Source organism: Calypte anna, chromosome 2 (genome assembly GCF_003957555.1).
Source record: "Calypte anna isolate BGI_N300 chromosome 2, bCalAnn1_v1.p, whole genome shotgun sequence".
Classification (NCBI taxonomy): Eukaryota; Metazoa; Chordata; class Aves; order Apodiformes; family Trochilidae; genus Calypte; species Calypte anna.
In genome coordinates this window covers 81,743,499-81,768,100 of record NC_044245.1, presented here as the reverse complement: position 1 = coordinate 81,768,100, position 24,602 = coordinate 81,743,499, and the positions used below count along the sequence as shown (strand labels likewise).

Here is a 24,602-nt window from a genome sequence, read left to right as displayed (position 1 = left end):
ACCTGAGACATGTTCAGTTGTTTACTTCAATTATTTTCCAAAACAGCCTTCCTTCAAGCAATGGATAAAAACACAGGAGAGAATCTTCTATAGGTAAAAATAACAGAATATAGTAGAAAATCTATCAACCTTTGTCAAAGAAGCTGAAATTACTTTAGTAAGTTTTCCTTATATAATAAAATCAAATATTGGAATACTGAAATATTATTCAGGGCTACTTAAAATTTGAACTTAAATGGTTTTATCAGTAGATAATAAAAATTTCAGACTACACTGCAGTATCCAAAATAGAACAAAGCTCCCCAAAATTGACTTTGACTGTTTAGTGAAAGCTTACAATGTCTGAATAGAATATATGTACAATCAATGGGCAAACTTGCACACAAAAGTATACTGTTTGTCAGTCATGGCTCCACTAGTGCACTCTTTCTCTAAATGCAGGCTCTGGTCACAGCAATTAGTCTAACTGAAGCAGATCTGTACTATGAAAGAGAATGAATTTTAAATAATTTTTCTGTGCTCCTTTGATAATCTCTAGAGTATGGTCATTGGAAGCCAAGACACATTCCATTTTATAGAGTCATAGACTCATCAAGGTCAGGAAAGACCTTAAAAAAACCCAAAAAACAAACAAAAAAACCCCCCTAAGATAGACTTTAAAAATACATCTGATTTAGGTGCTAGAAGTGATCTTTTTTTCTTTGATCTCACCTGCAAATGCCTAAATCCTATTCTAAGAAATTCTACCCAACATATTCCCAGGAAAGGATGAATTTAACCCAACTACAGACCTCCTAGGTAGAGCTGCACCTACACTGGTGTAGTTCCAAAATAACTTTTCAGTCATCTTCTTGCTCTGTTAGGATTGTTAGTGTCTTTTCCATTAGGATTACTAGGGAAGGAGTTGTGCTCAAGAAATCAAGCTTTCGTCATGTGTCTCAACAGTATTTATTTTGTACCAGTGCAAATGGGCGATTATGCCTGATGGTTATCAGAGGGAAACACTGCCCTTCCAAGCTGACAGTGCTGGATTGCTAATAATTTTCATCAGAAACCAGGCAGTATTAAGAATCGAAAGTGCTCTGTGTACTTGCTTACGATGAAGTAATTTGTGCTGCAGATCTTGTCTTGCTCTTGAAACAATAATGATAAAAATAAGAGTGCATGAGGCAAAGACAAGATGAGCCTGTGCAAGTGCCAGTCATTCTCTTGGTAAATACGATGTAATTATTGTGGCAATGGGAAAAGCTGAGCCTGTGAAAACTGACTTTTAATTACATTTGAAAATCTATGTCAATATGAAGCTCTTTGTTGTTGTGTGGTGCATGACACTTGAAAATGGCAAAAGATGAAAGAAAATTTCAGCTCAGAGCTCTGGTGGACATGAACATCAGCTCTTGCTGATATTTCTTCCGCCTCTTGAGTCTGCTTGCCATGGCAACCTTTGTTTGCTTGCAGTAAAAGGTATCATCATCCTTCACTTAATGCAGAATGCACCATTCAAGAGAAGAAAGAACGGCTTTTAAAAATAAGTGAGAAAGCAACTTTCTTCCTGAAGCTTGTATCCTGCTGTTCGTTCTAGATATACTGCTGAAAATTGTACCTACTTTGAATTTTAAAGTTTCCATGCTCTGCAAAGAAAAAGTATTTCAAGGGTGAAGCAAAATGAGACTTAGCCTGTCTTTGATCTGGCAAGAAAAACTGCTGGTTTATCTTTCTTTTCAGTTAACCAAATAGTTCAAGAACCAGAAGGCTTTTTCCTCAAGAATATTTAGACTTTGGTTCCAAGTGAACAGAAGAGCCTTGCAAACTGAAACATTTTGTGGCTCTTCTCAGAAGTCTGAGTCATTTAGCCTAAGTCATTTGCTTGTCCACCCAGGCAGCCTCCAGAACAATGGGGACTTAAATTTCCAGATCTCAAATTAATGCTTCAACCTTTGAAATTTTCTACAGACATTTCTTTCATTTATTTTTGTGCATTTCTTTAATATGCATATTCCTTACAAAGACAGTGACAGTTTTACAGGGCCTTTTTATTACAAAAAAAAAAAAAAAAGACGACAAAACAGGTAATTTTTCTCCACATATATTGCAAAGATTTTCATTATCCCCTTAAATATATGTTTCAATAAAAGTAGCAATTAGTTTTATTTCCCACATATTAAGTGCAAGGTTGCTAGAACTAACTTTACAGTGAAGATCCCACGTTTCGAAAGGTTATTTTTTTTTAGAAGATTTTATACTGCTTGGAAAAAAAATAGGAAAAAGCCCAGTTACTCAGAAAATATGTTCTTAACAGTAAACCATTCCTCACATCTGCTGGACACCTATTACCCAAGTCATTGTATTCTAGCTTACAGGACTGTCAGGAAGCATGGGTATTTTTTCCAGTTACTTAAATAATTTTGTGCTGAGCATGGCAGAAATAATTTTGCTAATAAAGACATGACATCAGAAGTTTCTTATAAGGATGCTTACATCGTGTAAGATTCATCTTGTCTTGTGAACACAGTGAGGAAAAAAACAGAGAGGAGAAAAAAGTTTGAGGCCAGGCAGGACACACACTTGGTCATAGTATGTCTGATTTTATTCATCAGTAGAGCTCTTCTATAGCCCTGAGAAAACATGACATCACAATGAGGTGGATTATTTTAAAAGCAAGATGCAATAAACAAAGACCATTGTTTTGCTTGCTACAGACATTGCTAAGAAGACAGCACTCTCCCACAATCGAACATCCTGGTTAAGGCCAAAAGTTAATAGAATACATAATCTCCTTGTTCACAGAAGGTGTCCTCCAAATTCCTTACTATCATATCTGGCAATGAGCCTTGCTTCATCTTTTTTTTTTTCTGGTAGCAGGCCTTGTCTCATTGCTATCTTTTGTCAGCTTTGCTTTGCAGTATGGGACCTTGCCTTTACACTAGCGCTCAGGTCTCTCAAATTATCGTGGCAGCCCTCCACAATCTCACAGTTTGTTAGATAAAGTTGAATATGTATGAAGGTATCTTTAAAGGAATTATTTATCTCGGTCCAGAATATTTCCCTTAAATAGACAGAATTATTGCTTTCTGGATATACTTAACTCTTTTCACTGAGTATTAAGGGACCCTAAGTAATTATTTGTCTCAGATATTTAACTTTTCAATGTTCAGATACCCCGAAGAGCATTCTGAGTTCCTGACTACAGATTATACCCAGAGTATATTAAACAGTTTGCCAAATTATGTTTTTTGCAGTTAATGGATGGAATTTCTTTCACCTTTTGTCTCCGTATGGAAGTTCTACCTTAAATGATGCAAGAGGGATATTTACTCACCTGTATGATTCTGGATCTGTAATATTTCCCTCAGTTGCCACAATGCTCTACGCAGCAGCAGCAGCTATAAGAAATGCAAAAAGCTATGCAAAAAATGTCTTTGTGTTCTGATGTAGACCCTGTAGTTACTCCTCTAATTCCACATCACTAGAAAGGCAGATAAAATATGATTGTCTTAGCAATGCATTTAGTAAATGTTTAGAGACTGGTCTTTTTCCTGCTTCCTTCATTCATGAGACTATTGAATTTCAGCTGGATTGAGTTAACTCGCTGTTGAGATGTTGACATGTGTGAAAGGCAGCTCTGTCTTGTATAAATATCTAACTTCAGTGCTGGGAAAAGCACTGGGATCACTGGGATCATTCTCATGTATAAAATATGTAGAACCAAGTCCACCTCCAGGGTAGAAATAAGACTTCCCAAGTATTTAAACATCTGTTGTATTTAGTTAGTATACACAGGTCTTCAACAGAGAGGATAGAATTTTGTTACAGAATGAGAAAAATCACTTCAAAATCATTGGCACCGGGGATATTTCTGAGACATGCTTACTAATATAAGTAAGATTCTCATGACAATTTTTGAACTTTGAAAGTAGCTAAAAACTTAGGCTTGCATATGGACACCTAGACCCATAAAATTTATGAACAGGTGTTTACAAACTGTAACTTTTATTTTAAAAGAGCAGTTTACAGCATGTTTCATCTGCCTGGTGTAGAGGAAAGTTATAAAAAAAAATGTGGGAATTTGTATTTTGGTGTGAAATTTATAGATGAGTTGATACAAAGAATTCCTCTCTTTGTTGTCACAGAATATCCAAGACACAATTTAAACCTCTGCTTTTGTGAGTCAAAGTTCAATTTAGGACTACTGTGGGACTGTTCCTTTGATGAAGGGTTTTTGATGAAGAAAGCCTATCTAACTAACACTTGGAAAAGCAGTTAGCTATATTGAATCATAGCTTTTTTTGCCTTTTCTGTGTTTTTTCTCATTTTTCCACAATAATTTACTTGCCCAGGGCAAATCTAAGTATTAAATAAGCATTATAATTGCTTGACAGAAATGACAGTTGGCAGTCAGATTCTGATAGAAGTTAAATGTGCAGAAATGCAAGGTAGCATAAATCAGCAATTACTCTGCTGTTGTTACTGGTTAACAAATGATTGGCACCTGGTTCAAGGACCTTTTTACATGTGCTCGAGTCTGTAAGTCCAGGGCTGTAGCACTGATTGCAAGTCTGGTGCCTTAACTGAACAAGCATAGAGATTAAAGAGAGCAGACAGAGGTAGCAGGATGGAGAAGACAAAGATCAAGCAGAGATTCCTCCCTCACTTTCACACGAATTCTTGAAAAGCATGAGATTGCACCTTGTTTTATGTACAGTTTCTCTTAACGACTCCACAGATTCATACAGAAGAAAATGCTGCTTTTCTTCTGGAATATCTTCCTTTTGAACCTTCCTTCAATTTTTGCCATAGGGAAGTGCCAGCGAGGCCACCCTGATGTCACTGCTTGCTGCAAGAACAAAAACTATCAGGCGGGTGCGGTCGGAAAAGCCTGAGCTGACAGAAGCAGACATCATGGGCAGGCTGATGGCCTATGCTTCTGATCAGGTGAGTACCTCTGAAAAACATGGAAACATGGGCTCAATACTTAAAAATTTCAGCCATCGCAACAGGCAAGTGAATTAAGTACAAACCTTTTAGATTGGTGATTATTTAGTTTGGCTCATTTAAATGTTATTGTAAATCATAAGTAGGCTGGAATCTCACGTGTGCTGTTATGATACAAAGAGTAAATATCTGGAGGTCAGTGTTAAATAAGTATTTCTTCTTTACAAACAGAGCTCATTTCAAGTAGATAAAGCTCTTTGAGTAAAGTGTTAATTTCAGTTGTGCTGAGTAAGTGTACACCATCTTTTGTTACATCTAGGTTTGTGTGTCCATGTGTGCACACAATTTCTTCCTACATACACACGTGCAAAAAAAGATATATACATGGGTGCGGGTACATGTGCAAAGACAAACCTAGTGTATGAACACAAAGCAAATTGACCTTAGTACTCGAAGAAACCCAAAACATTTTTTCAAAGAAAAAACTTCTAAAAACTCCATGTATCAATCCAGCTAAGAAATCTTCTAAGGAAACAGAAAGCGTAATCCTTTATTTCTTTGCATGGTATATAGCAGACTGAGGCTAAATTCTCAGCAGGCCAGGACCATGAGAGGCTTTTACTGTGAAAGAAAGCACATTTTTGTCTTGTAAATTCTGCTGCTCCTACCTGTCTGGCACACTAATCCCACTGAAGAGCCCTGTTGTTTCATGTTGTCACAGCTGTGACATTTTCAAATGTCAATGAGACAGAAGAAACTTCCTTACTACTTGATGTTTAGTTTAAAGTAATATCTGATTATGCAGAACAAAAGGGCCAAGTTTTAGATTTGCCTTGATTTACTACTAAGCACGTGTTAAGAAGCACTGGAAAAAAAGTCGAAGGCATGCTTGGTCTTTCCTGATTGAAAGAGGGACTACACCTGTAGAAGAGCCAGGACAAGAAACTATGAGAAGCTGTTTCCAAAAGACACAAAGGATATTTGTCCTTTTTCTGTCTCTGCCCCTATGGTCAGTGTTGCACAGACCGATAGTGCCAGAGCTTGGACTCTGACCCAGTGATGCACAAAGCCTTTCACTTGTTTTCATTTTTTGTCCCATATACGTGGTTCATCTGAAATGAGGATTGACAGGCCTTGCTGATTACTGAAGGTCAGAGGATCTTATGTTTACAGAAGGATTTGCCTTTAGATATTGCTGACCTTTCAAAGCAGATTGTTGCAGAGTTCACTGGTCCTTCTGCATTAAGAGCAGATCTGTGTGACTCATAGGCAATAATCCACAAAAGAAAGTAAGCCTAGGACATTTTGTGGGAGACAATGATATGCACTGACAGAGCACAACACCTCAAGAGGGTATTAGGAGGGAGATAAGAAGTTGTTTTATAGGGACTCCCAGAGCAGAAAGATGAACTCAGATCTCATGTATCTGGGGAGGTCATTTTAACCTCTTGGCATTTTGGGAAAATATTTATCCCACTGAAATAATTTTGCTTTGTGTTAGTGAATACAGCACAAGATTGGCAACAAAGCATTCCCCCAAAACTGCTTAGGGGTTTCATGACAGCAGAAGAGGATCCCCATATGCTGTAGGGCCTAGGCTATCCTGACTGAGTCTTCTTTTGCAAGGGACAATGAATGTGAGACCTTGGAGCTAAAAGGAGCATCCAGCTACCCCAGACAGTAGACACCTGACCATTTGGGACCAAGACAGAAGCCAGGGTAGTTTTCTGGTATTCTCAAATTTTCTCATTTCCTTCATCAACATTTTTTCCCCCCATGTTTCTTTGGCTACTTTAAGTACCTGCCCACTCATTTCACTGATTTCTGTTTGGTTCCTTGCTCTCCCCAAGGACTATGGGAGATTCCTAACTAGTTTGATTAGGACTAGGAATTCCAGGAAGCAGCAGATCACCAAATATTTATCATTTGAAAGTATCTTGGCAGTTTTTTTACTTTGAAAGTAAAACTTGGCAGTTTTAACCTTTAGTTTGTGAGTGGCTGTAGTCATGGAGAGTCTTGCTACAATTTTGAAGACATGACGAAGGAAATCTGAGGTTCTGAATGGCTAACAGCCTCAATGTATTACTGTAGTTTGCTTTACTTACACTTCTTGTATATAAAATTATAAAATACCTCTTTCCATTTTACACTTGGATGAAATATGGTATTGCTATGGTAAACACAAAGTTTTTCACTTCAAAAGCAGTTAGTTATATTTCAGGTGTAAACTTCCATATTTTCTCAAGCTGATGAAAGTAGAAAGGCAGAAACTTTGTCATCATCTGGTCTAGTTGAGCCTATGTTTTGGTTTAATTTCTGTCCATGATTATATCCTAAATTAGAATAGAACTGGTGAGTGCTCATTTATGCACTAGCAAGCACCAACATGGGGCAGGATGAATATTATGAATGAAAATAGTCATGACATGAAAAGGTGAAGGCTTTTTCTCATTCAAATTAATGGTAAGTAATCTTGTAGAAGGTGGAAGGAAAAATAGCTTGTTTGTTTGTTTTAGTCATGCTCTGAAGGAGAGTATCTTGTCACTAAGCATACAATAGAGTTGTTACAGTATAGTACTTCACAATTTAAAAATAAATAAAAAAAATAATTAGCTAGTGATATTTTTTATTATATACTGAGAAGTACTTTATGTTCGAAAACATATTCTTTAAGGGGAACTGAATAACAATGTATTGGGAATGATTCTTAATAGCCTACCAAAATGAATGAATGATTGGACTACAATTTATTCACTATGTAATCTTAAAAAAAAAGCTAATGCAAGGAAATGTTCCTCAATATCCCATCCCATGATGCATATTTTTTAAGGGGTCAGCAAAACTATACACCATAAAAGTATACTAATGAGAAACCGAATCCTTCTCAGGCAAGCTGATTATCTGCATGTCTTTTGGTTGATTTGGAGCCAAATCCTGAAGCTCTTAATCAATCCTACCTAATTGTGAACATGTTAATTAAAGCTCTCACTGAGGGCAATTGAATTCTCTTCTGGCTTCAAGAATACTTCAGTGTATGTGTGTATATGTATGCCTATATATGTCTATAGGTGTGTCTGTCTGTCTCTTCATGTGAAAAGGAGAGGTAGGCATCTGTTACGTACCAGCAACAGTTCCAAGATCTCAAGTATTGCTTTACCTGAAAGAAAAGATTTCTTGTTTTCATATTCAAACACACTTCTTACATTCTAATAAAAGTTTCTGTCTTAAACCCTGCCCATATTCTTGTAGGCTCATTCGTCAGTGGAAAGGGCTGCGTTAATTGCTGGTGTGAAGATGAAAAATGTTTCTTCTGATGAGACATTTTCTGTTTGTGGTTCAGCCCTACAGAAAGTTTTGGATGAAGACAAAGCTTCTGGTCTTATCCCATTCTTTGTGAGTACTTGATTTTAATTAATCGTTGGGCCTATTGCTTCAGATAAGATATTTTTGTCTTGAGTAGATGATCTCATCCCTAACAGAGGGATGGGTAGGCAGCTAATCTGGAATACTAGGACAGTTTCCATGACTATTCCTCACACACCTTTCTGTGCAGTGTAAGCAACTAATCTGAAAAGCTGGTTGCACTTCTCAGCAAAAATTATGTTTTGAAAGGTCTTAAAGTTATATTAGGCGGTTGAATAAATGAATTTTGCAGTTGCATGTAGTCCTGCAATGTTATAATCTCCTAACACTTGAATTTTTAGCTGTTGCTTTTACAAAGGCACACTTTTATTCTTCAGGTTCTGACCCATGCATAAAAGAAGTTTAAAGGCAATAAAATAAATTATAGTATCTCAAACTTAAGTGTTTTAAAGAAATTTCTTTAGCAAAGAAATTGGCCTCCATTGCATGCTCCAAATATAAGAAAGATCAGATGTTGTCCGATGGATATTTATGGGTATTTGACTTACCTCTAATGGGTGAGCTATAGAGAATCTGGCTGTGGAAATTTTAAGTTGTCATAATTTCTTTTTATTTGTCCACTTTTATTTCCAGAGATGCCTGCTTCCACAGCAGTCCAGAAAAAGCAAATGTTTATATCTCAGTATCTAAAGCTCATAATTCCCCAGTTTCTGACACAGGCCGGTGCTAGACTGGATGAAATCCCAAAGTTTTGTCCTACTATGACAAGTACACAACTGAAAAGAATATTTCCTTTTTCAGCTGATCTACTCCTACTGGCAGTTTAGAACACCAAATTATTATTTCATGTTAAAGCAAGGTTTTAGCATTTGTTGTTATCATGGACTAAGTAATCTTTGTTGCGTTTTTGTACATAGTCAAAAAAATCTTTTGCTCATTTCTAAGCACTATGCCTCTGCAAAACTTGATACACACCATGATCTGCATAGATCTATAAAGAGCTATAATATGCTATGAATAATGTTTTTTTTACTGGCCTGCAGTGGAAAAAAATGAAGAAAAAAATTTCTTTAGAAATTGAGACCTTTAGAAATGTTTTTTTTTAAAGACACTCAAAAATATGTCACTTTTTTTCAATGATGACATTTTTTTTCCTTTTCTTTCATGTGATAACATTTTGAAAAGGGCTAATGTGACTCAAATGTCTAATAACTGTTTTCAGAAAATGTAGCAGATTAATCTTGCATATAGTTGGGGATGAGTGCCAAATAGGACAAAGACACTTAAATTTCATGAAGCTCTTTTGAAAATGTAATCTTTTTACCCTTCTTATTATTAGCCTTTCATGTCTCTTTTTATTTCACTAGGGTGAAAAGTGTTTTTCATATGTGCAAAAGGCTGCTAATTTCTAGCCTGCTTAGAACTAGCAAGTCTTTGGGATGATCAGTTGCTTTCCAATATAACAAGATTGTGACTGAGAAACAAAGCATCTGTAAGACTGCTGAAATGAGCTTTCTTTTGTGGGCCGTGCCTATTGGAGATGTGCCATAAGGCATGTTGGGGTTTTTTTCCTCACAATATCTTATGTAAGATTCTACTTTTAATCTTACTGTTCATTTTAAACAATTACAAGTACAGCACTGTATCACACCTCTGTGGCCTAATACCAAAAATTGTGGTTTTTCCTAATCTCTTGTCCAGTAACAAAAAAATTCAACTTGCTCCTCATAAACAATCTTTCTTTATTAATTTTTCTATGTGTGGCAAGAAGAAATAAAAATTTCTGGTTTATGCATTCAGTTACACCTGTACAAAGGGTTGATTTAGCTCTTGTTTTTCTTCCTCTGGTTGCTTAGCTGTGCAAAACAGGTTTTCAAGGACAGTAGAGGTTCAGTCTGAGTTAATGTGGTCTGTGCCAGGTCTTCCATTTATTTGTATACATAAAGCACGTCAGCTTAGATTAAACCAGATCTCATTATCTTTATGACTGGCCTCTTAACTCAAAAGGTGTGTTAATTCTCTGTCTTGCTGAGCAGCAGTCCATGAACTGTGTTAGTGCTCCCTTTTCTGGCTTGCAGCTTTCAAAAGCCTTTTCATTTCTTTTGTTCTTGAGTAATTTGGTGCCATTTTTTTTGTTTTGTTTTTTTGTTTTGTATTATTTTTTTGTTCTGGTGACAAAGATATGCACATTGCCAAGGAAACACCTTACACCACTTTATTCCTTGCCTGCCTGAATTCACTGATCCTTCACTTAGGGGAGTTGACTCAACCTCTAAGCAAAAAGTTTGACAGAAAAAAATCTGCTTGAAGAGACAGCAGAGATGTCATTCCTAATGAAGAGGTCTTGGTTGCATCCAAGCTGATGCAGTCTCCCTTATCAGCAAAAGAAAAAAAAAAAGAAAAAAAAAAAGAGTTTGTAGAGGACTAAAAAGAAAATATGAGCAATTTACAATGCCTTTTAGGCATGATTTTCCTCTTACATATAATGAATAAATGAGGAATCATTATACTGAACTTCATAGAAATGCTTAGCTTATAGGGGTGAGTGGAGATTCAGGGGTACATTTGCTTGATGTGAAACAGGTTCCCTCTTTACAGCACTCTGGGAATTATAGATTTGCTTTTCACATACATGAGACTTGACAGTCAGCCTTATTTTGGAGGGGCATTGACTTTAAAATGAGCTTTTGAATTCCTGTCCACCATCATTATCTTTTAGCACTAGTTATGTGTATATCATTTTGTTCCATGAAGGCTCTTGCTGATTAACATACCCAGGCTTCTACTTTTGTTTCCTTTTTTAGTCCTAAATTCAAACTAGTGTTATGTTGTCTCATTCAGAATACTTCTGCAGAATCTGAAGCAGATATTTTCATACAGTATAACAAGCAGACTGTGCAAACAAAGCACTTAATGGTGGCAGGTGTGAGACACCAAAGTTGCCACGATTTACTGAGGAGCAATTTCCAAGTGTGGCTGATACTCAGCTGATACTCTGGCCACCAGCTAAGGGGAAGCTTTAAAACATGTGCTGAAGTCATGTCCATTTCATTAATTTTAAAGACTAACTGGTGGTTAAAGACGTGTAATTGCCTTTCTTTGTTGGGCCTTATGCACCTTGCTTGAGAAAGCCTTCTAAGCTGGATCAATATTGACCAGGATGCTCAAATGTGGAAACCACTAAGTGAGGCAATACTAAATTCAGACAAAGGGTCCCCTGCATTCAAGCCTGATTCACTTGAGTGCATGTAAAAGGCCTGTGAGCTTTATGATCTCTTTCAGAAACCAACACTGGTATATTGCAGCTGGTGCAGCTGGTATGTGTGTATATATATATATAGTATATATATATATATATATATATCACAGTATACTTCAACAACCTCATCCAGTGTGATTGCCTTGCTGCTGAACAAAGGCCCACTGTGGAATTTCTCTGATTCCAGCTGAAAATACTCTTCTGAATTATGATCTGCAGGATATTAAGAAGCTGTCTGTTTGTATGTGAATTCACTTGAGAAACAGTAAATTAAAATTTGACTGACAGAGGATCCATCCTTTCAGTAGAAATTAACACTTAGATCCTGACTGCAGATTCTCATAGGGAAGAAGCGCTTTTGAGACATGGACAGATGTCTTGGGTGATGTTTCTCAAACCACACTTTGTGAATGTTGGCTGTTTTGTAATTGAATGGCTGTTCAGTAAACTGTTGCAGTTTTCTTCATGCCACAGATATTCTTGAGAGTGCAAGCTGGCAAACAACTGAGTATGAGAAACTCATAATAGGAGAACACTGAACATTCTGCCTCATTTTAGCTAACTGCAAATGAAAAGATTTGTGGTGAAACTGTGCAAAATGTGTGCACATCTTTTTCAAAAGCTGTAGTTCTTGCTGTTGAAAAGATTGAGTCATTGCTCTCAGGCATCATAAAGATTCTTCCATGTTCCCTGACATAGCCCTTGGTTTCAGGAAAGTAATACATGAGATAACTGATGCAAGCATTTTAGCTGCTTTGTATTCACAACCGGAGCTGAATTTCAAACGCACAGCCTGAAAAGTCTAAGGCCTGCAGGCTATACTGGGCCATTAGTCCTATTTCTGGGATGCAGCCTGTCCCCTGTGCTTTGCACAAATGTGATTTTGCTGGTGTTATACAGGCTACAAATTGAATTAGATTCATTGTGTAGGACTGAAGCAGGGTAATGAGAGTCCTGTCAAGAGCAGATGATGCCACTTTGAGAGCTTTATGAGAATTAAAATGAGGTTTGGACAACTACAGAGAGGACAACAAAATTATTTTGTAAACTCAGGTATATTTAACAGAATAAGCCATTCATTGAGTCCAACCATTAACCTAGCTCTGCCAAGTCCAGTACTAGACCATGTCCCTAAGCACCATTTCTACACATCTTTCGAACACCTCCAGGGATTCAGACACCCCAGTGGTCAGCCTGTTCCATTGTTTGATAATCCTTTCAGTGAAGAGATTTCTTCTAATATCCAATCTAAATCTCCCTGGTATAACTTGAGGACATTTTCTCTTGTCATGTTGCTTTTTACTAGGGAGAAGAGACCAACCCCCACCTCACTACAGCCTCCTTTCAAATAGTCTGTAGAGAGGGATAAGGTCTCTCCTCAGCCTCCTTTTCTCCAGACTGAACAATCCCAGTTCCCTCAAATGCTCCTCAGAAGACTCATTCTCCAGACTCTTCACCAGCTTTGTTTCCCTTTTCTTGTAGACTGAAACTGAACACAGTACTCAAGGTGTGGCCACACCAGTGCTGAGCACAGGGGGACAATCATCCCTCTAGTCCTGCTGGCCAAAGTCTTTCTGATACAAGCCAGGATGCTCTTGGCCTTCTTCACCACCTGGGCACACTGCTGGCTCCTGTTCAGCTGGGTGCTGATCAACACCTCCAGGTTGTTTTCCTCCGGGCACCTTTCCAGCCACTCTCCCCCAAGCTTCATGGGATCATTGTGGTCCAGGTTCAGGACCCAACACTTGTTTTTGTTGAAAATCATACAGTTGGCCTTGGCCCATCAATCCAGCCTTTCCAGGTTCCTGTGTAGAACCTTTCTATCCACAGGCAGATCAGCACTCTCACCCAGCTTGGTGTTGTTCACAAACCTAACTGGGGGTGTACTCAATCCCCTAATCCAAAACATCGATAAAGATGTTAAACAGAACGAAGTCCAACACTGAGCCCTGGAGAACACCACTTGTGACCAGCCACCAGCTGGATTTAACTCCATTCACCACAACTCTTTGGACCTGACCAGCCAGCCAGTTTTTTTACCCAGAGATTTGTACATCTGCCTAGGCCATATGCAGCAATTTCTCCAAGAGAATGTAGTGAGAAGCAAGGGTTGGAGGCTTTACTGAAGTCCAGGTAGACAACATCCACAACCTTTCCTTCATCCACTAAGTGGGTTCCCTTGTCATAGAAGGAGATCGGGTTAGTCAAGCAGGACCTGCCTTTCATGAACTCATGCTGACTGGGCCTGATCACCTGGTTGTCCTGTACATGCTGTGGAATAACACCCAGCATGATCTATTTCATAGCCTTCCCTAACATTGAATCTGAACTCCTATAGTATCTCGTTGAAGAAACATACTCTCTATCTTGATTAGAAGAAGAAGATTTTAACTGCAGCACAACACTTATAAGAATAGTGTATAACTTTCTGTTGTGAGATCTCCATAATTATTTTAATGGCTGGATTAGCCACAATAACAGTTTGATCTTTTCAGAAAGTCCACATCACCTTATAATAAAATATTTGTATAAAAGCAGAGATACATCTATAGTGCACTCTTTGTGTATTTTCCAATCCAGTGAGTTAACCTTTATTCCTTATGTATATAAAATAATTAGTATTTTCATAGTGGTATCCTCTATTTTTTGTGACCTAACTTGAATATCTGTAGTTCAGCTAAAGATGAAATGCATGTTTCTCCTTATTATGGGAACAGCTTAGGTAGACAGTAATGCAATAAATGCATTTTCACTTCATACATGTGTGCCCTCTAAGTAAAAAAAGGGGACACTTTTCCCTTTTTAAAAATATCCTGCAATCTCTTTTAAAACAATCTCCCTTGTAGGATTGTTAAGCTTCCAGAGAAGCCAAAAATTTAGCTCAAGGCACTTTAATTATTCTGTTCTTCTCAGGTGTCTCAGGTATATGGGAAGGCACAGTGTAGATAAAGCTTAGATTATTTTGAGGGAAAAATGTGGTAGCAGCAAAATTTTATTAACTACATGTTCAATGTGCTTCTTATTTTCAAAACTGTATTTCAAACTCAGGTTCCTAGTAGATTGATATGAATAAAATACTGAATTGTTCCTTTCTTAATTTAATAATAACTTTTTTCCATAGCCAATAGTTTTTATTGGTTCAATAAAACATGATTATAGTTATTAATGATGCTGTTATTACAAAGTTGGGGAACCACACGCATTGTCAGAGAAAAAATGTTTTCAGGATCTTATATGATTACATTTAGTCAGATTTGCCCCCAGAGACAGGGTATACCTTCCTCTAAGGGTGTACATACATTTTATATGAATTGGATACTACCTGAGTACTTTCCATTAAATGGAAAAATTCAGCTACCTACCACACTTGAGATACCTCTAATATATAGTATATAGTATTATATAAATGCAGAAATGTTCAAAAGTTTACTTGAATGAGGGTTTTTACTTCTCTAGCAATAGATTATTGAATTAGTACCATGTTATTGGGTAGTATAATTTTAAATTTTTGAATACATATCCACTTGCCACCAGACGTACTTAGTGCTAATGTGCATCACCTTTTAAAAAAGGAAAAAAGATCCTTCTGAAAAAGCTGTCATAATTTAACTTTTGGGAAATCAGAACTCCTAACATTAATGAGGAAATCAGTTAAAGGCAGGAGAGACAGCAAGTGAGTGTCCAAGATAGAAGAACAGAAAAGAGCATACACTTAGCAAGTGAAAATTGAGTTAAATTGAGTTAAAATTCTACTTGCATATTCCCAGTAAATTATCATATCTTATTTTCACCTATTTATATTCTCTTTCTACTTCAGAATTTATGTGGCCTCTGCTTTTGGCCCACTGGTCATACAGCAGAATACATTAAATGAGAAATTAACAGAATGAAGAAAGAACTGTTCCATTATTTTAGGATGAATATGGGAGAAAATGTTTCTCTGGGAAAAAATCTTGCAAACTTAACAGTGAACATATGCTGTTAGTGTACAGGTCCCAGGTTGCAGATCCATTGGGTACAAATGAGTTACAAGTCTCTATTACAGAGCTGTGGCTCTTTAATTCAGGCAGTAGCATTTTATGATGCATTCTGTCAACAGGAATTCCAGCACCTTGAAGTTGCTCAAGTTCAAAGTGTGCTTATAAACCATAAATTGCAAATCATTTTGATGATATTTACATATGTGAGGTTAGTATTGGGCTGCATGATGAGCATGTGGAACACAGAAAAAATATAAAATATAGCACTAACCTAACACTGTGACTATATTACATTACTTGTCAGACAATTTTGCATGAACATTTGGTTTTATACATGTGTCGCAATGGACACTTATGGGACCTTTGAAAAAAAGATTAGATTCTGAAAAGTTCCACTGAAGGATAAGGATAGCTATTATTTTTCCCTGCATCATCTGTTCTCTGTTTATTGTTACCTTTGCAGACAGTTTTTTCCATTTGAGAATTTTCTTCGCTGTAACACTACATTTTTTTTTACCTTTCTCTTTTTGGTTTTACAGTTCTGTGCAACACTTGGAACCACACCTTGCTGCTCCTTTGACAAGCTGTTAGAATTGGGTCCTATTTGTAAGTTTTTGCTGCTACGTTCTGAAATTGCAGATACCAGTTTAAGCCGTGCTGAGTCATTTCCAGGTCATTATGCAGTGTCACTCTTCAAATTGAATAAGACTACTTATAAATGAGACCTCCTTTTACATGGTTTTTTTCTAATATTAAATCAAGTAGAAAGCTTGTATTCTCAAAATGTTAAAGAGAGGCCGCTGCCTCAAGGGAGTTTCTTTAGGGATCATATTTTGGAAAACTCTCAATTAAAAAATACTCTAAGTGCTTCAGCTGGTAACATTTTTCTTCAAGCCCTCCTGTCTGCAAGTACCTCTAGAGCAGTGGTGAAGAGCAGGGAAAAGCTGAACCCTAATTCTCCTTGCCCCAGGTGTTTTGTTTCTGTCTGGTTCTAGTGGTTTTAAAAAGCAGGGGAATATGCAGCAAAAATCCACCTGTACTCTCCTTCATCTTTCCTCTGCCTTCCCCAATTTCCTTCCTCTTGTCAGAAAACAGGACAAGTATAAACAAGGTGTTTAATACAGTGACAAAGTCATGGACTCTCTGTAAGTATTGCTGTGGTACTGTCAGCCGTGTCAAGCTTTGATCTGCAGCAAGGCTTGGTCACAAACAGGCACTTGTTGGCTGATGAAAATGCAACAGAAGCAACCCATATGCCCCACATCTCTTCATGTGTAAATTTAGAACAGGAAATTTATAGCTATAAGCAATTGGAAGCAGCCTCATGGAAAGACAGCTTGATTTAATGTTCTGTTAATATATTCAGGTGGGGCTTAAAACCTTTGGGTTTCTGTGGTGGTGACTTGTTCTGATAGGTTTCCTGCCCTTCAGCACAAGCCCCAGAGACCCAGTTTTTCCCAATCCTCTTTTCTAAAAGGGTTTCTAGTAGTCTGCTTAGCAGCTAGAGATTATTTTGATGCTCAGATTAGTTCTATCTGTTATATCTGACCTAATAAAACAGTGTCACCAATGCTTTTAGGTATAGCTACAAATCATGTGTGTTTTATGGGTTGCTCCCAGTGATTTCCTACTTGTGCAGCAGAGACAAGCAGTAGGAGTACTCACTACTCAAATCATAAGTTCCATGCTGGTTTTTATGTGTGCAGGTGGATTTTCTCCTTAACATATGTGAGTAGTAGTCCTATGATATAAAAGCAGTGTCTCAAACCAAGTACATTAAAAAATAAGGAATTTAACATGATTTGAACATTTGAACTTTGAACATGATTTCAAGTAAACCTAGGCTGTGGAGGCTATGAGTGATATTTCAGTAGCTTTTCCCAGACATTTATGTAAACAAAAAAATATAGTTCACAAGAATGTGAATTCTAGCATGAACTTGGTTCTGGATTGCAGATCTGAATGGATTTACCTCTGTATTTGAAAATACCCATCACAATTATTTGATGTTCAGTGTAAAGAAGTTTTGTGGGCTTCAGTCATCAACTCATAAAGCAGAATTGTTTTGCCATGTGATGCAGGTGATCTGTAGCAGACTGTGAATACTAAGTTACAGAGAGTACATGAGAGGCTCATATGCTAAGGTATTTCTGCAGAAACCATTCAGTGACTATTCAAAACTAGCACTTTCTTAACCTTTCAGTGTTTGTTCTTGCGTAAGTGTCTCAGGCCTTGAAATAAATAGTTTGTAGCACATAGTTCAAAAGCATGTGCACCAACTTATATCAATATGTAAAAAAGTACTCTTTAGACACATGCATTTGTGATTCATGTCCTACAAGTGGGGAGTACAGATAAAACTCAGTCCTCTTGCTAAAGTAGATAGTTGTATTACTATAGAAATGAAAACTACATCTCTAGATATATCTCTTACAAGTGTATTTCATAATGATTCTTAAATAAAAATAATTTAATAGTTAATATTGCCTAATATTAGTCAGATAAACCTAGACATGCAAGGACTCTGTTCCAGTAGAGGAAGGGTGGAGGAAGACTATGATATGTATACATCTTTATGTATTAACAGAAACCCAGATGGTAGAAACATTTAATCTCTTAATTTAATTTTAAATTGGGAAAATAATAACATCAAAGAAAAATCTCCCAGGCACTTGGTTTCATGCAAATTAATAGGGCTTTTTAATGTGCTGTTTAATTTATTTCCATTTCAATGACTTTTTTTTTTTTTTTTTTTTTTTTTAGGTAATAAAGAGAATATCTGGATGCATATTGATGCAGCCTATGCTGGAAGTGCATTCATCTGCCCTGAATTCAGGCATCTTTTAAATGGAGTGGAGGTGAATGAAGTCTTTCTTTTCTAGCAGAATACCAAAACTTTGCTCTTCCACAGAGTGTGTGTATTTCTTATACATCCATAATGAATGCATTAATGGCTCTTCTGGAATTTCTGAGTATGCTGCATTTCAATTTGCAGTACAAATCCCTGCATACTCTCTTACACTACCTATATAATTCTTATTGATTTATTCTGGGAGTATGCAAGTGTTACTACAGTAAGTGAAGTTTTACCATTCAGAATAGCAAGTAGTAATATAGCAGTAAATCAATAAAGTGTCCAACAAAATAGAAAAGAGGAAAGAATTCCCTAATACCTTAAAAAGGCATGTTTATAACACCCTAATTCTACATTACATACAAAAGAAAAAAAAATTAACAAATTAGTGAGCTTATTATATCTGATTTTTTTGCTTACATCCTGAACGTCATATAGGATACAACCAGCAGCTGTATCTCAAACAGACAGGGTTTAATAACCAAGAGACTGAAATGAAATATTCCTCCAACAACAGTCCTGTTCCTTCCCCCCTTTCCTCACTGAGCTACTTGGCATTCAGTTGCTCAGATAAGAATACTTCAATTTCCTGCTGCTCTCCTCAGTCAGTCAGATAAGTCCTTGTCTTCCATGTCAGTGCAGAAAATATTACTGTTTGGTAAAGCCAGAAGTTTAAACACAGCACTGATAGGTAGTGACTAATGAAGAAGAGGAGGGAAATCCCCCTAACAAATAAAGCATTTCTTTCTCTCTCCTTTTTATCAGCAAATGAAACTTGTTGTAATTTCCTGTGGGGGAATATTTTTTAAATTACTGCTATTGGTTCCTGAAGGAAATGAAACAGCAGACCTTGTCTGGGCCAGCATTTGTCATAAGGGTCAATATTTAACAGCCATGAATAGGTTTCATAACTTACACAATACTGGGAGCTGGCTAGCTAGATGTATAGATAGACAGACAGACAGATAATATCCTCCTATGAGAGCATTTGTTAATTGTTTACAAGTGATAGGGAAGTTTCTAAGCAGCAAATGAGAGCAGAAGAGTGCTATGTGGAATAGTCAGACCCTAGTGCTGCCACCTGGTACTGATTTATATAAACACATGTTATAAATGCTTATTCTGTGTTGGTTTGTCTTTTGACTTAAGATTAAAAAAAACCAAAACCTTGTATTAAAAAAAAAGCTCTGGCAGTAAAAAAAAAGGCAATTCCTGGTCATTTGTAATTTAATGAATGAATGTGATATACAGATTTCAAGCTAAATACCTCATTTGTGTCTTTGTAGGAACTCTGTGTTCAGTATTCTTGGAAATAGAAAGCTTAATAACTTTATTATTGGCAATCAGGATATGAGCCACAGTGAATGTTCCTGACTATGCAAGTTGTTTTTGTTTTTTTTAATTTACACTGAGATAGTTTTCCATAACATATGTATCTAAAATGTATAATTGTTAGCATGTGCTCAAAAAAAATGATAATACCAATAGGCCAGCTGCACAACTAACTTGAATTCCATCCTCAAAATAAAGGAAGATTTAACTTCAGTAGTTATTTAACAATGTGACATCAGCACGAACATTATCTATGAAGCTCCAATTCAGTAATTCATTCATAATTAATGTGTACTCAAACAATTTGACAAAGTTGTATCATTAGCACATGGATCTTTTTCATAATGCAGTTTTTTATTTATCTATTCTCAGTTTGCAGATTCATTTAACTTTAATCCTCACAAATGGCTACTAGTGAATTTTGACTGCTCCACTATGTGGTAAGTACTACAGTAAAAGAAAACATTGCAGGACACAAAAATCACATGTTAAATTAGTCTGCCTTTCTAGCAGTAGGCATTTATTTACATTTCTCTATTGAAATTAGATGTTCTGTATAGTCTTAAGTGTTGTAAATTATTTTAAACATTCACTTTTTTATTTAATCCAACTTTAAAAAATGTAAAATTGGAAACTGGCCTGAGGTCTGCATTATGTTCTGGAGAGAGACATCTTAAAAACTGTTCAGATTCACACTTGCTCCATTTTGTGACTGTTTAAAACATAAATGAAGAAAACTTCATTTGAGGATGGTAATGCACTGAACAGCATGGTAACCAGAGCTTTTCCTTTTTTTCCATAAAAATTATTTTGTGTTTGAGCCTTGATTCTTTGAAAACCCTTTCTAAAAATGCTTGGGATTTGGCTGGTGAGAAGCAATTATTTTCAAAAGGTCTATTTATGCAATTTTGTGCTGATTTTCAATTTCCATAGATGACAGCAAAGGTATTTTGATAGAAAAGGATTCAAAAGTAGAAACTAATAGACATACTTTAAAACAAAGCAAAGTATGATTGCAGTAATAATAGTAATAAAACCCCAAAATAGAAAGTCCAAATGTCTACCAGATAGTTGGCTAATTATACTAATTAGCACAACAGCTATTCAGGCTATTATAATAAACGAAAACATACATTTCACAATAGAACAAAATTTGAAAAAAAAAAAAAAAAAAAAAAAGCCTAAACGTTAAAAAGAAGACTTTAAATCATCATCCAAAAGGTCACATTAAAAGAAGAATAACTGTGAGATGGTTGCATTTGGTTACCCTTTGGCTCTTTGAAATCCTCAGTAATGTTGACTTTCCTACAAAAGTATATTATCCAGATTTTTTACTGAAATAGTTTTCCTGGTGTAGGCACTTCAGATATTCCAAGGCATTAGGTTTGTTTTTTTCTTAGACAAAATGGCTTATATTTTGATGCTGGTTCATCAGTAGTGGCAGAGATTAACCCAACACTCCAGTTTATAAGTACCTCATAACTTGCTGTCTCTCATATATGGAAGTCGGAAGATGATGGAATGACTTTCCTAGTTTCTCTCATCTTTTTCCCATAATTCAAAGACATTTTTAATGAAGTAGCTTCTTGGAAACAAGCAAACACACCATCATTCTCTGCAAAGCTGTTAGGACAGTTGAAGGCCACACTCTAATCCCTACCAGTTTAATTTCTTGTTAATTCTGCTTTCTCTGAAAACCTCGTGGGACGATGTTAAAAGTATTCTACCTGGACTTCCAGGAAAACAAGGTTTCCAGGAAAACTGTCCGTTTATGTTCCAGTCTCTGACAATCTTGGCTTCTTCCTAACAAAGCTTATACTTTGTGTATTCTTCTCCACTTCTCCACTTGGTTCATGCTCTTTTTTAGGTAAGCCATAGCATAAAATGCAAGTTTTCGTAGGTAGGAAGATTCCATTACAGGGAATATCAAGTCACCTTGTAACATAACTCATTACTCAAAGTGACAGCTTCACAACTATAGCCATTCAGGTTTTGTTTCAGCAAGGAATCTATGTATAGGGATTATTCACCTAGTAAAGAAGAATCAATTTAAGCTCTTTGACTTGAAACCAGATGCCCTGTGCAGCTAATTCTAAAGCCCTTGCCCCAGATTTGGCTCTCATACCAGCTGTAGCACTGCAAGAAGAGGCAAAATGTTATAATAAAGGGTGAAGGAACCTGGTAAGAAAAAGCAGCTGTGAAGGAGACAGTCCCCTTAGGATCAGTGTGAATTATTAACTGTGACATTCTAATAATATGGAGAGAGTTCAGTAAAGAGTGACACCATTTCAGAAGTGACTTATGCTGAGTTCCACCAAGAGACAGATCTTTATACCACCCAGATGCTCAACACTTTCATATAACCATAGAATGGTTTGTGTTGGAAGGGACCTTATAGAACTTTTGTAAAATATTCTCAGACTTCCTGATGTACAGAAAAGAGCTGTCAATTTCCCGTAAAGAGGAATTTAGTATACCTACTCTGAGAGGTGTATATTTTCTATGTTGAAATGTTAGGATCCTTTAGATTTTGCTCTGAAATTACTAGTCAGTTTTGCCTGACTTGTTTAATTGGAACTCTGGAATATTATAGTTTCTAAGTTTCTAATTTATAGTTTCTAAGTGGCCAGGTGTTAACTTTGGTAGCCTCTTGACCAGTAAAGTGAGAGGAGGGCTTGTTGTCTATTTGAATAAGTTTTATGAACGTAACCAAGATGTACATGAGACTGGGAGTATGTACTGGCATGTGCACTTATACATGCACACTAAGATATCAGGAATTAGATTTTTACTTAGAATTTTACATTACAATGCTAAAACTATGAGATATGGATGCACATAAAATCATAAAATATTTGGATATTTGTCATTTGAGTGTCCTGATGCTGACACAATTATTGCTTACTTAGTGATATATTTATTTGCCTAATATAATTATGTTTCAGTCTCTCCCTTTTTGATTTCTGGTTTCTTCTTTTTCTGCCTCTATAAACCCCATAATGTAGAGGTGAGTCAATCTGACACATAGAGCTAAGCATAAAGCAGTAAAATCTTTTTATTACTCACTGGCAAATTGTAGCTTATTGTCTCTAAAAGGAACACATTGGCCTTTGAGCCTCAGTCCAGTGAGGCACTAGCTGGCAATAGTAAGGTGTGTTTTTCAGTATTACATTGTGCTCTACTATGTTTGTCAGGAATTTTAGCTTGGGTCCAGCTCAGGGCGGGGTGGCTCAAGAAGGAAGCCTGAGTCTCGAGTGGGCAGCTCGACCCCAGCAGCTGCAGCCACAGGAGGATGGAGAGGCAGTGGGCAGCATCCCCAGAGCCTCAGCATCCTTGGGCAGTGTCTAGGAAGCCTCAGCTCTTCCCACACAGCTTTGTACTGCAGTAATTTTCAAGGCAACTTCTGTTGACTGCAGGCATTACCATTGCTTTAGCTAGTCTCACATTCTGGTGTGAGTGTCTATCACCAGAAAAAGATCCTCTGTCACTGTTTCTTGTCTGTTTTTAAATATGCAGCCGTGCAGTCATGCTGCCCATTCCTGCTGAGCCTTGCACTTAACTACTTGTAAGTATAATACTGATATGGCTGTGAAAAAAGACTGAAAATGGCACAGGCTGTGCTCAGGAAATATGCCAGCTTAAAAACATTCAATTTGCCTTCACTTCTTGTGGAAACGTAATCCTTTAAATTTTAATGCCTGAGTTTCTCAAATTTTTTTTTCCTTTTCATTCAGGGTGAAAAAAAGATCAGATTTAACAGGTGCCTTTAAATTAGAACCTCTTTACCTGCAGCATCAGCATCAAGAATCTGGTAATTTTATAATTAAATGAAAATATTATTATTATTTCATTCATGCACTGATAATTAATGGAAAAAATATTTAAGATGGAAACTAAGATTCTTAAAGCTAACTAAGTTGTATAGGAGCCTATTTCCATTTCCTGAGTACCCCAGGGAGCTAAGCTTATTAAAGTACAAACACATATCTAGTCAGATTTTTGTTAGTATAGAAGCAATTGATGAAAAGCCATTTTATATAGCATGATATGAATACTTTTGTATTAGGGTTTCCCTGGCTCCAGATTTACCACTGTGTCTTTGCAGGATTGCTGAATAATTTTTGGTAGTCAGGTAAACAAAATGGGTGCTGTCTATTCAGCCTTCCTCAACATAAACTTCTCCAGAATGCTTTCAAGATTTGGTTTTAGGGTTCCTAAAATCTGTGACACTTTTTCTTAGCTATGCATGCAAGCTCTGATTCAGATTTTCAAGCATCCATGTCAGGAGCAAACACTCACTGAAACAACAAAGGAAAGGTGAGCTGTGTTTGGTATCTATGCTCTGTCTTTTTGATGGCAGTCTGGGACATTATCTTGTTGCTCACATGTTCTTATATTGACTGGAGAGAAGGAGGAAAGTGCAGACTATCTGTCTTGTACAAAATGCTCAGAAAAGCTCTTCACTAAATGTTCACAAAAGACTTAGATATCACAGGCCCTGTACAAAGCTCCTTAATGGATTAGTGCTGCTCCTTGCACATACCTAGCTACTGCAGAGTGGCATTTGCCATCCTGAAGTTGTTTTTATGCATTTAGTTAACAAAAGATTAATTGTGAAGAAGGTCACAGCAGTGCAGTGTCAACATGTCATGCAAGTTCCCTCGTAACTTTCTCAAAAGGGTGAATGACAGATTGATGTTCTTATCATTTATCTCATGTTTTTCTTGGAATTGCTGGTGCTGATGTGTGTTCAGAGGTGTATACTAGGAACTTTCCTCTCTGTTGTGGATATGAACTCACTGACACATGCCATCCAGAATTCTGACATTCACTAAAAAGCCCCTAGAAAAATGGATTCCTGTGCCTTAATCCTAAATTGGCA

General features: G+C 36.8%; 1 protein-coding gene across 2 annotated transcripts in view; it reads left to right on the top strand.

Annotated features, from left to right (window-relative positions):
• The window catches only part of DDC (dopa decarboxylase), a 68,879-nt gene that overhangs the window by 26,882 nt on the left and 17,395 nt on the right, over positions 1-24,602 (top strand). For both annotated transcript variants that reach the window (XM_030445913.1, XM_030445912.1), the window contains 6 exons: positions 4,798-4,932; positions 8,182-8,325; positions 16,074-16,140; positions 18,298-18,392; positions 20,093-20,160; positions 23,455-23,531. In XM_030445913.1, the coding sequence (XP_030301773.1) occupies positions 4,798-4,932; positions 8,182-8,325; positions 16,074-16,140; positions 18,298-18,392; positions 20,093-20,160; positions 23,455-23,531 (586 nt within the window). The remainder of the gene's footprint in view (positions 1-4,797; positions 4,933-8,181; positions 8,326-16,073; positions 16,141-18,297; positions 18,393-20,092; positions 20,161-23,454; positions 23,532-24,602) is intronic.